The sequence below is a fragment of the Natator depressus genome, chromosome 2 (genome assembly GCF_965152275.1).
Source record: "Natator depressus isolate rNatDep1 chromosome 2, rNatDep2.hap1, whole genome shotgun sequence".
NCBI lineage: Eukaryota > Metazoa > Chordata > Testudines > Cheloniidae > Natator > Natator depressus.
In genome coordinates, this window is record NC_134235.1 from 67278088 (window position 1) to 67296062 (window position 17975).

General features: G+C 43.4%; 1 protein-coding gene across 1 annotated transcript in view; it reads right to left on the reverse strand.

The window, feature by feature from the left end:
- Positions 1-17975, reverse strand: part of RP1 (RP1 axonemal microtubule associated) — a 268493-nt gene that overhangs the window by 82768 nt on the left and 167750 nt on the right. The window contains exons 33-36 of the mRNA XM_074944372.1: positions 15837-16056; positions 14010-14164; positions 4585-4798; positions 2963-3153 (exon numbers count right to left, since the gene is read on the reverse strand). Of these exons, the coding sequence (XP_074800473.1) occupies positions 2963-3153; positions 4585-4798; positions 14010-14164; positions 15837-16056 (780 nt within the window). The remainder of the gene's footprint in view (positions 1-2962; positions 3154-4584; positions 4799-14009; positions 14165-15836; positions 16057-17975) is intronic.

Consider the following 17975-nt stretch of genomic DNA (forward strand, 5'->3'; position numbering starts at 1 on the left):
GAGATTGAAAGAAAGATTGTGGCAGTTTTAGAATTGTTTTTTTTTTAACCACACAGTACAAAATTGATTTGCTAACTGCATGAGCTGAATGGCTCTCTAGAGGTTTGAATACCATAGAATTGGTGACTTCTCATAAGAGTCACTGGGGAAAATTGCATACTGAACAAAATTAGACAGTATAATTCACAATGATGCAGTGGACTGTTTGCAAACATTATTGATTAGAAAGTGACCAAATGGCTCATCTCAACTTGCTAACAATACAATGAAAAGCTCAAGTGTTCTTTAAATTTCAGTTACCAGACCATGAATCCCCTGGGGGAAAAAAGTGTTTCCTACAACATACAGTAAAAACAACTGCTGTAATTAAGTGTGAATTTTAAAGTCAATTAATTTAATTTTGAGTAGGTTACGTAGTTAGGGAAACACATTAATTCACTTCTTTAAAGGGTTCTCAGACTTCTTCCATAGCGTGAACCACATTTTAGTAGACAGATTGTCCTCTGGAGCCCTTCCCCTTAGATTCATGATCGAACAGATCCCCTCAGCTCTCACTGCATGGATAAGTAACACTAGGAAAGTGCTTATGTAATTTGTAACTAAATTTAAAGGCAATAAATCTCTTACCCTATTGTTCCCTCAAAAGGACAAGCACATTGTCTCTTTTTACTCTTGGATTCATCTCTACTTCCCCTTTGTTTCCCCCACTCCCTCCTTGGCTCCCCTCCTTCCCTTCTTTACACAAGCTGCCCAGCTATCTGGTGCCCTGAACATGTGGCCTGGCCACTTTGCTCTCTTCACCCCAGGCATCTCTACTTTCATATCCCTTTTATGTAGCAAAGGGCCCTCAGTGGAGACAGCCTGACTTATTCCTCCTTGTTTTCAGCTCATATTTAGGCTCTTCTGGTGCCTATAGAAGCAGCTGGGAGCAAGGAGGAGCAGCAGCGAGTGAAGTATGATGTGCCTGCTTTCTATCAACCACCAGCAAAAGCTCCACAGACCACAGTTTGAGAACTATTGCTTACTTGCTCTGCTAATCAAATTAGACCATCCCGATCAGCCAAAAAGGCAGTTCATTCAATGTGGCACTATGCACAACCTTCATATTATCCACTGGGAAATCTGAGAATATTGTTGTCCCTTCGCCCAAGCAGTTATCCAATATTTGGGGCCTTGTTGGGCTTTTTCCATTAGAAAGAGAAAGTGATGATAGATTCAGATAGTTCCTCGGGGCAAATCCTATTCATTTACAAAGAATGTACACAAAGTCCTGCTGCCCTGATCATAGTAGAAACAAACACCAGGAGGCAGTTTCCTTGCTCACAGATTGAAGCCAACTTTCCAGCCAGCCCAGTTCCTAAAAGAAACTCTCTCCCCTGACTTCCTCCCAAGGCCACACTCACCAGTGCTCTCCTAGCTTTTTGATCCTGAGTGCTTGTGACACCCACAGCTCCACCAATCAATGCCCCAGCCCCACAAGCCCCAGGGAAACCACTCTGATTCTCCCTGAATTAGTTCTTGCTCAGGTCTTCCCAGGAGGTCAAATGCCTTGGACAGTGGTTTCTATTGTTTCAGCTATCTCTGAACAAAGGGGTATTTAATTGCTCCCTCATTTAACCTGAATGAAAAGTGACTAGCATCCCCATGAGTTTCAGTGAGACCTGTGGTTACTGACAGATCAAAGATATGCATGCTGGCAGCCACCAACGCTCATCAACCAAAAGTATAAAGATTGTTTATGCTGGAAACTCACCAATAAGGCACTTCAAAATGTCCTGCTTTCGAGACACACATTGGGGTAAGTGATACTGTCAGATGGTTAGGAGCAGTATTCATTTGAATCTGCCTTCTACAGAATAAAAAAGAAATGCTCCCCCAAGCAGTATTAGCCTGCCATGGTAGGTGTGGTGGGTGGAAATTGTTAGCATCGGTGTAGATTAAAGGGCAGACAAGAATGAAATATTTCAGTTTTTTAAATTAAATCTGTAAGAGTTCCTCTTAGTGGATTATGCCCATAGTGGAGGCTCTTTCCCCTCCTTTACAGCCAAGTTAGGAGCTACTCCAATTCTGGGTCTGCTTCAGCAGCGTTCATTTTAATTACTGTTCCACTCCCCACGGTGTCTGTAGCACATGCAGAGCAGAGTGGAGTATCAATAAGAACTATAGGAACAGGAATAGCCCCCCATCAGAGAAGGCAGTATCATTCCCAAGAGGAAGTGAGGATGTGGAGAAGTGACAGGCTCCCTACTGACTGAAGGTGGGTCTCAAAGGTTTGTTGATGTTTTAATTCGTTGGGAAGGAGAGGGAAAGGAGGCAGAAAGAGAGGGGGAAAGGATGAAAGAGTGGCATAAGGGAGGAGGACCCTGATAGGGAAATAAGGAGTTGGGCAAAGGTAAAAGAAAGGAGGGGCAAGAGAGAAAGAAAGCAAGCAAAAGAGGCAAGGGAATGGAATGGGTGTGAATATAGGATGAAGAGAGAAGGCAGTTAGGAAGGAGAAACATAGCGGAAGGGAAGAAGAATTAGATAATGAGGTTTAGGGAGGAAAAGGGACAAGGGCATTTTACCCTATCATAGCCTGACCCCAGAAAAGTCACTTGTATCTCTGACTTTATACACCATATTTGTGGATTAAATGACGAAGTACCACATTTTCAAAAGGGCTTCAAACTGGCCTGTATATCTGTGCCTGCAGTCTGACATGCACAACCATATTCACTAGCAAATCACAGAATTTTCATATGCAAACACACAATGCCTGAAAATCAGGCAGGATTTGTTCATGAAAATGCCATTGTGGATGTGCAAATCCTGTCATTTGTCGACAAAAATGACTGTGTGCCAATTTGCACAGACAGGTTTAGAAATCATGTTGGAAATTTGGCCCAAATAAACGATTTCTACAGGAATTAAAAGGATTAAGTACATGATTAATAGAAGTTCTGATAGAGAAAGACTGAACTACTTTGATTTGAGTTGCTTTTCCTGTAATTTGAAGAGCCAACTCTTTGTGATTCAGGTCTCCATAAAAGATGAAAGAAAGGTGTATTGGATCCATTTCAGTGTTGACGTCAGATCCAATGATGTCCATTATCCACAGACCTGAGGACTGCATGTTGATTTGAGGCAGTTTAGGACTAGAAATCAATCTTTTACCTTTAAAAAATTATCAAACAGAAAGAGGAAAGACAGCATGAGAGAAAGGCATAATATATTAGGACCACAGGCTTTACAGTACACAAACACAGCTGTATTTGAAGGTTATGTTGTATCTATGGCAACAATTCACTAAGAATAAACACATCAATACCTTTATTGCATTTTTTCATCAAGAAATAACCTTAATGTTCTTTTGTGTTTCAAACTTTAGATTTACAGAATATTTTCTGGGATGTGAAGTTGTTTTTACTGTCCTTTTTGGAACTAATTATTAAAGAACATGCAGCCTCCTTCATAACCCTAATTAACTGTTCTGACAGAAGTAATCAATGTCACCAACTCACTAGCTCACCTATATCATTTATCTCATTTCGAAACAATAGTAGCCTGAAGCATAACACCTGGTATATATCCATGAAATCCCCACTTGCAATCACACCTTAAATAAGAATATGTTGTATGATACTGAGAGCTGAACATATATTAAAAAAGTGCTCTAAACCCACATTAGCCAGATCCACATACAGCAATGCTAAAAACCCTCTAAATAATTCCAGGTCTGCTACATTTTGACCTTTAATTTTTGAATCTGTTTAAACAATCTTATGTAAACATCCTATGCATGTTTAAATAACACAACACAGAGAAATCTACCTTTAATGAGTCTAGAAAACTAAATGGTGGGTTCTAAGTGTATCTGATACAGACACATTGCTTCTCACTTTTCTACTTATTTTTTTTCCCCCCTTATGGATCTAACTTGGGAGGTTCATTTCCACTGGTGCATCTATCTTCTTGGCATTATTTTTATAGGATACAACACCTGATTACAGCGATCTTCTTTCCTCTTATTTTTAAATGGGATTGATGAATTTTACTTCTTGTTTGGAAGTGAGAGACTGCTGTGAGCACCTCCCAATGCCTTTTTGCCACATGCACGTAGGTTTTGACTTGCAATCCTGCCACAATGATGGGCTTCAGCCAAACAGAGCGACAGCTCTACTGAACAGTGCAGTAGCTCTGTGGGTGTGGACTAATGCCCTCAGATAAGGACTAAACTGAGACCACTAAACTAACTTTTCCCTAGACTTAAAACTGGCTGAAAACTAGTGCATTAAAACTCTACTTTAAGCCACTTATCCCCATGAGGCCTCTTCTCACATTCTAATCCCCCATTACATTTTAACATGCTAAATTTAATTCAGAGGGCTATTGCTTTGTGCACAGTGCACTATGCAGCATTAGATTATATTATCTCTGACCTTACCAGTGTGTTTGCTATTATAGAAAAATCATGTTGAAAATGTGTGTGATGTTTACAGCCAAATAAAGATATTATAGCAATTATAAAGACCTTCAGTCTAATTAACGTCTGAAGTAAGCAGGTGGAACTCTCATTGACTGCAGTCTTGTTGCAGAAGGACCTACCTATTGTTATAATCTCACAAACAGTCTCATGTATTCCCAGATGAGTATCAAGCCAGTTCCAACATGGAAAGATCCATTCTTTATCTGAGTCCTCTGATTCCTTGATTGTTATCATTTTGAGGTACATTCCAGCCCCATATCCTTCTCCATCATGTCCTACAACTACCTTTCGCAAATGGCTCAGAGAAACTGCCTCTATTAAAAATGAATCCACCTGCAAAAAGGAGAAATACTTTGAAAAGCAGCAAAAATGGAACACTTGTTCTTTAAATATATAAAGACACACACACACACACACACACACAGCGTAAATGCAAAGTGTTATAACTAGAGATGAACTTAAACCAAAAGCTTGGATCTGAATATGCTTGAACTTCAGAGGAAACTTGGACCTGGATCTAGATCAGGATCAGGATGTGAAAGTCAGGACTGGCTTATATCTATAATGGTTGAAAAGGAAATCCCCTCTCTGAACAGCATATTTCAGTTCTTGATTAGATTCCAAACATTGTGGCTCGGGCCCTTTATTAGTAATGACTGCAGGCTCATTTGATCTTTGGCTCATATGGGACATTTAATCAGTCATTCCAAATTACGCTACAATATGCTTCTGGATACTAAAATATCACTAGAAAAATCTTGGTTCTGATATACTCATTGTGAGTTTCTGGCTTCCAGGATCTATTATGCAAATATACATTAGTAGGGTTCCAGAGGGAAGTTAACATTCTGGAAAAAGCTTATTCATTGGGAGACAAGGTTTTCTATAATCCTGAATTCTCTCTTAGAAAGCAGAGAAGTCTGTCTTTTGTTTTCTGTACAACATGAGAAAAAAAGGAGGGAAAAGAAGACTGAAAAGGAGGTGATGGGAGAGGGTAGGAGAGAGAAAGAGACACAAGCAGAGATGAAAGAGAAGGATAGGAAAGACAAAGACGGAAGAGAAACAGAATGGAGAGAGCAATGGGGAAAGAAGGGAAAGGAAAGAAGTAAAGGAAAGGAGAGGGCAAATAGAAAGAGAAGGAAAAGAGGACAATGGCGAGCAAGGAGTCAAAAGAGGAAGTTTAATGCAGCACTAAATCTATATGATTCAAGGATAGCTTGGTGCAATGCATTCTTTTCATTTTATAACAATCCTATCTGCTTTGTACACTACCCAAATGAGGGCCCAGTGGGCCTCAGTGTGGCTAACAATGGTCAATAAGTTTTGATTAGCTGGAAGTGTTTGCAGCCTCTCTACTGAATCAAGGTGAAAACAATTGGAGTTTTAATAATAACCGTGTTTCAGATAAAAATTAAAAAAATAGATTTATGTACTATGGGATCCTAATAAATAAAACTACAAGGCACTTAGAATGGATATATTAGCAAACAGCTCTGTGAAGAACAACTCTGTGGTTACCAAAGTGCTATAGAACATCATAGCTATTTTTGTATAAAAGTAACACAAAAGCAGTTTATCTTACACTAATATTAAAAACGCTTTCAGGTGATAAAACATCCATTTACTAGAATTCCAGACTTGGCAGCCAGATTGCAAGTACAATTAAGTAACTGGTTCTTAATTAAGGCAATACAGGGAAAAAATCTGTGCATGAAGGAAGAGTTACTCACCCTGTGCAGTAACTGTAGTTCAAGATGTATGTCCCTATCGGTGCAACACTTCAGGTGTGCATGTGCCTTTTATACCCTTGATAGGAGATTTCTAGCTAGCGGCAGTGGTGGATTAGCCAGGGGCCCCAGCTAATTGGGGGAGGTCCTGGAAAATGGGCGCTCCCACGCCTCAACCCGCACAGGAGGGGAGGGCAGGTGGGCTGAACAGGGCAAGCCCCTGCGCCTTGACATGCTGGTGGGGAGGGAGTAAACTGCAGGCAGAAAGGGTGGAGGGGCCCCCACTTGCTCTGATCTAGAGGCCCCCCACAAAGCCCTAATCCGCCCCTGGCTAGCAGTTCAGCCCAGGCATGTGCCCTATGCCTCCTCATGGCAGACACCAAAGCTATACATGGGTGCATGGGCAAACCTCTCTCAGTTCTTTCTTTACCTAAGCATCTCCTAGGGAACAACCAAACCAGAGGGGAAGGATGGGTAATAGAGAACGCATAGGGACACATCTCGAAGAACTGCAGTTACTGGATAGGGTGAATAACTTTTCCTTCTTCTTTGAATAGTGTCTCCACTTCACTTGACTTCTGAGCAGTATCCCCAGGAGGAGGAGGGAGCTTCAGAACAGGATCCAGAACTGAAGCTAGTACTGAAGAGCCAAGTGCTGCACCAGATCCGATGGCATGAAGCAGGGCTTAATGCTTTGAAACTGTATGGATTGAAATCCAAGTGGTGGCTCTGCATATCTCAGATACTGGACCATTCTTAAAAAAAATGCAGTAGATGTTGCTTATTATGTGGCCTGAGAGGGCGGGGGCTGAGCACCTGCAGAGTCATAAAAGGCAGATATACAATCCGATAGTCATTTCAAAAGTCTCTGAGCAGAGATAGGATCCCCCTTAGATCTATCTGCAAAGGAGAAGAAGAGTCTAGGCGATCTCCTAAATTGCTTATTCCTGTTCAGGTGGAAGGCGAAGTCCCTTCTAACATCCAAAATATGGAATTAGGATTCCTGCTGAGAACTGAGGTTTTGGAAAAAATACTGGCAGATGGATAGAATAGTTAGGATGAAAATCCTTTGGTAGGAACCTAGATTGTGTAACTTTAATGACCTTGCCATAAAGAACATTGTAAGGGAGGCAGGGGGGAAGTCTGCCATCAAGGCTCCAATCTCCCTGACCCTAGGTGCTGACATGATGGCAACTAAGAAGGCCATCTTCATTGACAAATGTAGTAGGGAACAGAACACCATTGGTTTGAATGGAGCTTTCATGAGGTGGTTGAGAACCAGGCTGAGGTCCCAAAACAGGGTCAGGGTCTAATGTTGGGGAAGAGATTACCCAGACACTTAATAAATCTGGATGATACCGGGTGAGCAACAATTAAGAATCTCTTGCCTGGGGGTTCAAAGGCTGACACTGTGGCCAGGTGTACCTTGACTGATCTGATGGATAACCCAGATGTCTTTAGATCCAGCAGTTAACCTAGGATGAGAGAAAGGGGAACCAACTCAGGCTACAGGTAGCAACAACCAAACCAATGGACAAAATCTCTTCCATTTCAGTACGTAGGTAGTGCGGGTTAATGTTTTTCTACTGTTTAATAACATCTGCTGCACATCCATAGAGCCATCAAGGAGCCACACCCTGAGACATGGTCGGGAATTTGATTGATAGTTGGATACTGAGTTGAAGCAGGTAAGGGTACCAAGCTTGTCTTGGCCAAGTAAGTGCTATGAGAAGAAAGAACTCTGGCCCTGTCCTGCCTGATCTCGTTCAGCCCCCTTAGAATTAGGGAGGTGGGAGAAAGGCATAGAACAGACTCTTCTTTCACGATGGAAGGAAAGCACCCCCAGGGAGTGGTGACATAGATCCTCCCCTGGAACAGAAGAGAAAGCACTTCCTGTTCTCTGAAGTGGCATAAAAGATCGATCTCTGGCAGTCCCCATCTCTGGAGCATGCTGGAAGAACCTGGGTGTCCAGGTCCCATTCATAGTAGTGGGAGAAATCTCTGGCTGTGGTGTTCTGGGTGCCTGGGAGTTAGACCACTAAAATCTGGACCAGTTCCTGAGCTTTATGGCTTCAGTACCCAAGGAAGGGGACCTTGCTCTTCCCTACTTGTTAATATAAAACACACAGGACGTGTTGTCCAACATTACCTTGATTGCCTTGCTCCAAATCCCTTCCTCCAGCAAAGGACTTACAGAGTCACCATCCTGAACTTTTGAGGCTTAATGAACTTGTTCTACAGTCTTAGATCTAAGATCCGGCTCCAATCACTGTTCTTCTTTGGCAGTAGGAAATATTGAGTAGAACACCCTGCCCCTGTGAGAGGAAAGGACTGGTTCTATTGCTCCTAGCTGGAGGAGCAAGTCCACCTTTTCCCTCAGCAGAAGCCCATGAGAGAGGTCCCTGAAGAGGGACAGGGAAGGGGTGGAAGGAAGGGAGTGATATAAAATGAATGGCATAGTTGATGTTATGACCTCCAAGATCTGTTGGTCCATGGTGATCCACTCCCAAGCCTGGTAGAAATGGACACATGGTCCCCAAAGAGAGGAAGGCTAAAGGGCACAACCATAAATCCATAGGAGCGGGAGGATTCAAACCTTCAATCAGCCCATCAAAACTGCTGTTTAGATGATGCCTGGGCAGTCATGGAGTGTGGTTGGGTGGCCTTCTTACTCTAAAACCTCTGTCTCTTTTTTGGGAGGTGTTCCATGGGTCTGTGGTACCCTGAGAACAGAGCAGGGCATGACCTCTGGGCAGTCCGTGACCGACTAAAATGTTTCTTGCTTGTAGGCGTGTGTGACGAGATCAAGACTCACCACCACTGGTGCCTCCCACTGGTTGCTCCGGGAATTAGCTCTGTCCAGTCATGGAGCACCTTTTGCACATGGTGCCTTGCCCTTCGTCTGCTCTGCTGCTTTGGGGACCCGCATTGCTCCCTTCTTGGCAGCGTCCTCTTCAGGACACTGCCCTCCGGCAGAGCCCACTGCTCCGGTCTCACCCCCTTCTGGGGGTTTGGTGCAATCAGCAGTCTTTGCTCTACACCCACCCTAGTGGCCAACTACAGCCTCAAAGTCTAGCCCTTTGTCACAGAGGCCAGCCACAGCCTTTATCAGGCCACACTCCTCCTCAGCCAGGTGTAGTACAGGTGGGAAGGGGGGGACCCAGGCCCACCCGCTACTCTGGGTCCCGACACAGGGACCCTCTAGCAGCAGCCTCTCTGCTCTCCTTCTCTCCCCTTGTCCTGCTATTGTCCCTGGGCCGCTTCCCCTTCGGCCCTATGCACCTGCCCAACCCTTTGCAGCTAGGCCGGCAGCCTGGGGTTTTCCTTGGCCAGAGCTCCCCAGCTCCTTCTGCCCTTCCCCAGCACTGCTCTGTCCAAGGTACTACCTTTCAGCTCAGGAGCCAGTCCTCCTCCCTTGCCTACCAGGGAGAGACTCCCTTGCTCTTTGCTAGGCAGTCTTTATAGAGGGCCTATGCCGGCCCTGATTGGCTGCCTCTCCCTCTGCCCTGATTGCTCTCCCCAGGCCTTCTTTGATTGGCGGTGGGTCTGCGCAGCCTCTCTGGCCTGGTTCAGCCCTTCTTCTCGGGGGGCGGGGTGAGTAGCCCTGGAGTCCCTCAGCATGCGCAGGGAGTTATTTGTGGTCTCTGAGAAAAGCTTATGAGTGTCAAAGGGGAGGTCCTGCTGTGCTTTGAACCTTTCTCAGAAGCCCTGAAAGTTAGAGCCATGCACATAACTACCATTGTAGAGATGGATCTGGCAGTAGCATCCACAGTATCTAGGGATGCTTGGAGAGCTGTTTGGACAATAGTTGGCCCTCTGCAACTTTGGACCATAATTGCTCTCTGCAGTTAGTTGTGCGGCAGCTGCTCAATAAAGACTGTGAGCTTGTTGTATTTGGACATGATCGCCTGATAATTTTCGCTCCAGAACCACAGGATTGTGGACAAGTATGACTTTCATCCAGAGAGATCCAGCTGCTTTTTGTCCTTGTCATGGGGAGAGATCTCAAAAAGTGCTACCTACAGCATTCATTCACCACATCCAACACTAGGTTAGTTGGTCACAGGTTTCAGAGTGGTAGCCATGTTAGTCTATATCAGCAAAAACAACGAAGAGTTCTTGTGGCACCTTAGAGACTAACAAATGTATTTGGGCATAAGCTTTCGTGGGCTAGAATCCACTTCATCAGATGCATGGAGTGGAAAATACCTGCTTATGTATAAATATACCTGCTACTGTATTTTCCACTCCATGCATCTGATGAAGTGGGTTCTAGACCATGAAAGCTTATGCCCAAATACATTTGTTAGTCTCTAAGGTGCCACAAGGAATCCTCATTGTTTTTAGGTTAGTTGGGTGGGGGATGGGAAAATAAAAAGTCAGAATCCTTAAGGGGCACTTAGTATTACTGATTTGCCCTTTTGCATGTTGTTGGAATAGTAGAACGTGTTTGCCAGACTGTCTTAGCCAGAGCCAGGACAATCTCATCAATAGGTATCACCACCCTGGAATGTGTTGCCGACTGCAAGATCCCCAGCAGCTTGTATTGCACATTCTTGACCTCCTCAGAGGGATCTGCAGGGTGTGGGCTATCTTTCTAATGAGGTTCTGAAATTGTCAGCCACGGAAAGTGGTGGAGGCATAACCATCTCATCCACTGATGATAATGAAATGGGAGTCTCAGGCATGGCTTCTTCATCTGCCCTAGCCTTGTGGTCCTCAAACATTTCCTCCTGCAGGGTGGAGGATGGGGAGAGGGGGGATGTGAAACTCTGGTCTCCCTGAGGGGCAGTACTGGTGGTCTGGTAAATTGCTACTGATGGGCGGCCCACAGATCCCAATGTAGCTATTTCAGGGGTCCATAAAGAAGTGGGGGTCGCAAGCAAGGCTGGTTCCACCACCATCCTTGATGACCTGCATGGTCCTCCCTATAGCTGGCCAAAAGCAGATTCCCAAAGGGGTATGTAGGAGTACCCCTAACCAAAATCAAGGAGACTGATTAGGAGTCCTCTTCCTCCATGTCCTCCCATGGGGGTGGGGTGGGGCAGCCATTGAAGACAGAGTGGAGTCCTGTGCCAAAGGATGGCCACTTGGAGACTAACACCATAGACAAGGTAGAGGTAGCTGAAGCTGCTGGTACCACTGATGAGTGCATCACTGACATCTGGCACCATTGCTTGCTCAATACTGAGGACACCCCTGGCTGAGCTGCTTGCATCAGTACTGATGGCTGGGTTAAGGTGCAGGACCGCATTAACAGAATGGATCCTTTGGTGCCAATAGCAGGGTCAAGCTCAATGGTACCCTGTACTTATCCTCATTACTGGTGGATGGTACCTGGGCCCTATTGGAGCCATGCTTCTTGTCCTTGGAACTCCAGAGCTTCACAGGCCCACCGGTACTGGAGGAAGAGCCCTTGGCCTTGGCAATACCTTCAGAGACTGAGGACCTTGATGGGGACCTGATCTTTTTTGGCTCATGGTTCCCTCCCCACTCTAAACTCTAGGGTACAGATGTGGGGACCCGCATGAAAGACCTCCTAAGCTTATTTCTACTAGCTTAGGGTAAAACTTCCCCAAGGCACAAACTTTTTGCCCTTGGAGGGTACGCTGCCACCACCAAGTGATTTAACAAAGAATCAAGGAAAGGACCACTTGGAGTTCCTATTCCTCCAAAATATCCCCCCAAGCCCTTACACCCCCTTTCCTGGGGAGGCTTGAGAATAATATCCTAACCAATTGGTTACAAAGTGATCACAGACCCAAACACCTGGGTCTTAGGACAATAGAGAAATCAGTCGGGCTCTTAAAAGAAACAGAACTGTATTAGAAAGAAAAAAGGTAAAAGAAGCACCTCTGTAAAATTAGAAGGGAAGCTAATCTCACAGGGCAATCAGATTTAAAACACAGAGGATTTCCCTCTGGGCAAAAACTTTAAAGTTACAAAAAGAAAACCAGGAATACACCTTCCTCTCAGCACAGAGAAAATCACAAGTCAAAACAAAAGTAAATTAACGCATTTCCTTGCTAGTACTTACTGATTCTAATGGAGTTGGATGGCTTGCTTTCTATATCTCTCTCCGGCAAGCACGCAGAACAGACAGACAAAAGCCTCCTCCCCTCCCCGCCCCCCCGCCCCCGCCAGATTTGAAAGTATCTTGTCCCCTTATTGGTCCTTTTGGTCAGGTGCCAGCCAGGTTACCTGAGCTTCTTAATCCTTTACAGGTAAAAGGACATTGTGCCTCTGGCCAGGAGGGATTTTACAGTACTGTATACAGGAAGGTTGTTACGCTTTCCTTTATATTTATGACAGGCTTCTTAGAGTGAGAGTCCATGCTTCTCTTTCTGGGTGTCTTCCTAGTGACCTCCAAAGATTCCCCTCTTTAGGGGAAGAATGCCTTGAGGTTTTCAGGGTGCTGAATCCATCCAGAGACAGATGTGTGGTGGGATAGGTCTCCTGACCTGGCTCAGAGAGTGTTGCGGGCAGTGTTTTACGGTTAACACTCTGAGCTTTATCTCTTTGGTCTTTTTTGTCCTGGGCTTTAGGGCCAAGGAGAAGGAATACTTCTGCGATATGTGGGAATGCCCCAGACACACCTGGAGTGCTCATTGCTTACTGGTATAGCCTCCCGGCAAGAAAGGCAGCGTTTGAAGCCTGGCGAGCCAGGCATGCTCCGCTAGGAGAAGACAAGTCTCCCAGAGAGGAAAAGAGAGGGAAAAACAATCCTCTCACCTAACTTGCTAACTAACTATAAACTGCATAACTGCAATAAAAAAACAGAAGGCTGAGCATGTTCTAGGTGGAAACGCTAGGGCTCCACCTCAGGCTGAAGCAATAGAGAAGGACCTGAGGGCAGATCGCTTGTTCACCCCTATATAGCCTTGGTGTCTGCCACATGGAGGTTTACGGTGCATGTGCGAGCCAAACAGACACGGATAGCTAGAAATCTCCAATTAAGGGCTCAAGAGGAGCATGAACTCCTGAAGTGGAGCATGCATAGGGCCACTACTCGACGAAGGAGCTAAGTTAAGTATGGAATAATGCTACCTTGTGGACCCTGCAAGTAACTAACAGGAAGTGGGCTTGAGACACACATAGAAGCAGACAGGTTAGGGGTTCTCTAAGTTAGACATTGAATCTCGTTTCATCCTTTATGTTGTTGATATGATTGTTAAATGAAATAATTTCACAGAAATCTAAGACTCTCTGCTTTCTTAAGAATACTATAGCTTGGTGATGAGTAAGTATGAAAAAGGATTATCTTATTTTTAAACACTGTCAGTGCATTCTCTTCTTTAAGTAAAATTTCTCACCTGAGGTTATACATTAAATATCTCTTCTTTCAGGGGGTGTCATTTGTTTTAGTCCCAAAAGCTACCTACGTTCCAAACAAATTTGGCTCCCCCTCACTTTTGTTATTGAAAATTATCAACAGAAATAATATTTAAGCTATGATTATCAAAACAGCTATTTACATTTAAAGGAATGAATCTCACAGCAATATAAGTTTCCTGCATGAATCATTTTTATGACACTAATTTTGGTTCTTTGTCACACACTGCATCCCACATTTGGGACATAAAAAGTTGAGAGGCATGATCACAAGGGTTATGACTCAGATAAGCTGCTTTACACATGCAAATGTAGAACCCTGATTATCACCTATGGAAAATCTAGGGATAAAGCTGGAACAGAACACTGCTACAAAAATCTATAAGGAGAATTTTGTTCTTACAATCAAGAGCTGGTGGTAGACATTCAGAAAACAGTGCTATTGTTTGAGTTTGTAAGAAAACTTAACATTTGTGTCTTTTTACCTTGTTCCTTTGAAATTTTCCTCCTTTTACCAATGATTCGTGCAGTTTCCTCACACCTGTGTCCCCTCTTTCACCATACAGAGTGATATAAACATTTGCGAAGGTTTCTGATCCCCAGTGGTCACCAGTGTGTATAGAGACAATATACTTGTGGACTATACAAAGAAAGAAGATTGTTTGAACAAAACAGATTGAATTGAAAGGGTAAGCTTCAAGGAAAACTGCAATATAATTTAAAGATATTCTAATAAAATCAGAGAAACTACAACCAAAAAAAGAACACATTACATGGAGATTAGAACAGAAAGGGAGTGGTTCTTCTGTATGAACCTGATCCAATTCCCACTGGAGTCATTGACAACAATGGGAACTTGATTGTCCCTGTGTGGCTCTTGTGCTAGTACACTTGGAAAAAATCATTCTGTTTTATTGTATGGGACTCTGGAGGAACTAAGGAGAAGTCAATTCTTGCCCGTCAGAAGAATAAATGTCTCCAGGATAATAATGATAATAATAAAAAAGTAACCATCAAAGAGGAAGGCACTTCTTGACATGATGCAAATTAGAGCAGAGGGGATGGACATAACGTAGTATCTGAATTCATGACAGTGTATGTATTATATGACAAGCTAATGAATACATTTAACATTGTAAGGTACATGATGCCTTTTAAAGTCTTCTGTCTTTATAGTGCAGTCATATGACTGCATTTCGCTGGTCCAGTCTACACTGTCAGAGAGGCCTTCTTCTGGGAAGTATCAATAAGGCTGCAGCCCTATGTTACGCTTTATGGAGATAGTGACATAGTAACATGAACTCCTAAATTTTTTTTCTATATATAATTTTCAATATACATTATTATTTGGCTAATATTTGGCTATATATGAGGTCATAATTAATCAGTGTAGTTTTCCTTTAAGTCCATAGTAATTTTCAGATGCTCAGATAGGAGCAAACCGCGTTACCATGTTAGAACATTTAGGCTATGTCTACACTGCAGACCTTACAGTGGCACAGCTGTACCACTGCAGCAGCACGGTTGTACGGTCTCCTGTGTAGCCACTCTATGCCGACGGGAGAGGGCTCTCCCGTCGGCATCATTAAACCACTCCAAATGAGCAGTGGTAGCTATGTCAACAGGAGACGCTCTCTGGCCAACATAGAGCTGTCCACACAGGCGCTTTTGTTTGTGAAACTTATGTCGATCAAGGGGTGATTTTTTCACACCCCTGACCAACAAAAGTTTTACCGATGAAAGTTCTAGTGTAGACATAGCCTGGCTTTAGAGAAACCATGACAGCTGGGCCCTTAACCAATTGACCTGCATGTGTAATGCACAAATGTGAAGCTCTCTATTCTTTAATTTTATGGGTACAATTTTGGAAGGCCCTCTGAAAAAGTGGGACTTTCCCACATTACAGAAATGCCCTTGAAATTACAGCACAACTTGAGTGTACAGTAATGATTATTTCTGATATTCACTTCAGTAACTCAAGCTATGATAAGCTAAAGAATTCAATACTAAGTCTACCAAAATTGACTTCCATAGCTTTGATTTATGTCTTATCTTTTACTAGCATAATTAGATTTTTCCAGTTTTGCACACTTAGGGTTATGCACAAAATTTAGAAAATGTTAAACCCAATTTGTCATGTAACTAGGAGAGATTTTAAAATGTGCAGTATTGTCACAATGCATGCGCAAACAGAGTCACTGCGGAAGCACCATAGATTTTAAGTACGGAGAATGATTAAATGTCATATTTGCTGAATTTATTCTTTTTCAAAGTCTGGTTCACTTTGTTCCTGTCTCCTTTGCTATTTTTACCTGGTAAAGGTTTCTGGTTCTCATTCATTGCAGGGAATTCTTTCACCAGCTCTCTGTCTTCCCTGTTAACAGAGAGCCAGCAGTTACAGTCAAAGTTCACTTCTTGTTTAGTATGTAGCTCTTGCATGTGAAAGGACTTCAGATGCCAGCCCTCAAAACCTGGCAAATCATCACAGCTGACCCGAATCTTGTACACATCCCCCACATCTCCAGTTTCAACCTGCAATAAATATAATGAAGAAAAGTAGGCTATCAAGGCAGCTTCATGAACAGAGATTTTTTCCAAATGGCATAGGACAGATGAAGCTAATGTTAACAGACAGGAAGGATGATTTTGTGGTTAAGATAAAGGAGATGAGGCAATCTATTCCTCGTTTTCCTATAGAATTCTGGTGTGACCTTGGGCATGCCATCTGAATCTGCCTTCTCTGTTTCCTTATCTGAAAAATGGGGATGATACTTTCCCCGCTAAGGAGCTGTGAGGCTAAATTCATTAATATCTGTGCATTGAGGGCCTGGGATGGAAGCTGTTATGTAATGGTCTGATCATGCCAGCTGCTGAGTGCCCTCAACTACTATTAAAATCAATAGGATCAAGCCCTAAGTGTTAGGTATTATGGGTAATAACAAGAAGTAATAATAAAGCCTCGCTGAAGTAGTTTTAATGAAACATTCACTTGTATAATTATATATTTCATAATCCAAATGATTTCATATCCACTTCATTGGAAAACAGGAGCTGTTTTGTTCTTTTAAAAAAAAATCATTAACCTTATACATCTAGCTTTGCACTCTAAGGTTGCCCTTCCCTGCTGTCAATGATGTAACCACATTGGCCTGATGATCGGGAATGGGAAAGTCGAATCCCTTGATACTTTTGCTGGTTAACTTCAAGTCCTGGTGGGATCTTTCCACTGCTCACTACCTCCATGGATCTCTCTGAGCCCCAGTTTATCCATCCAATCCACAGCTTGAGGCAGTGGAGGAGCCGAGGGTGAATGATATCGATAGCAAAATACCTGGATAGACATGGCAAAATTTGCAGTCAGATCCCTCCTCATTACTTTCTGATTTCCATAGTGCCTGTGGGGCAGGGAAGAGAGAAGGGAACTGCTGAACCCACCAGCCTCTCCTCTCCCCACCTCTCATTCCAGGAGGTAGTTAGCTGCAGCCTTCCAAAGGTGTAAAAGTTGTTGGATTGGATGGAGAAAGCAACCTTCATTCACAGCCATCAGGCCAAAGCAGCACCCACATCTGATTGTTTCATCAGCCTACTGCTGGAAACAATAGCGGCTTCAAGAGAAACAAGAGACGAAGCTCGTTTTAAAAGGTAACAATTAATTTTAAGAGAGGACTAAGCAAAAAATGTTGCCCAGGGTCTTGTATTCCATCAAAACTACCTTCTCTCATTTTATAAGTTAATATTTTCAGTCCAACCACAACATAAGGCTTTGTGACCAGTGCCTGAGTGAGTTAACCTGTTATTTAGAGACAGCAGAAGAACATTTTATATTATTTTGGGCAGAGGACGGTTAGTTGCCCTACTCTCATTAACATCAACAGAAGTCATGTAGCTAAAATATGGTGGAGTGTTTTGAATATTCGGAGGAAACTGTCAGTTTAAAAGGTGGCACCTATTAAAATAATACTGCAATCAGAAGAGGAAAATGAGTTAATTCTACCTCCAAGCTAAACCCCAGAAGTCAGAGGGCAGTTCATAGGGACTGGGGCATGAAATCCTTCTCATTGTCCACGTATTGGTAGCAGTGCTCCTCTGTGGCTGATAATGTGGCCTTGAGGCTGTAGTTATTCACTGGAGAATCCACCAGACTTCCCCCTCTCTTTCCTTGGCCTGCACCTACTTGCCCCAAGCCCTGCTATATGGGGATACAAGAGAATCCTTTGTGGAGCTGTACTCTGAAGTACACAGTGGGTTTGCAGCCCTTTGTGGGTTCACCATATCCTTCCCAAGTCTTGTGTAGTGGAATCACATTGATTCCACTGTGTTTAACGATATCGCAGTGTCCACGCAAGGGGAGACAGAACTTCCCCATTGCACGAACAGGGTTTTATTTCAAGAATTTTTCATTCAAGGTTGTGGAGGCTGCAAAGGGTATCATGAGGCATGGCTATATTTGT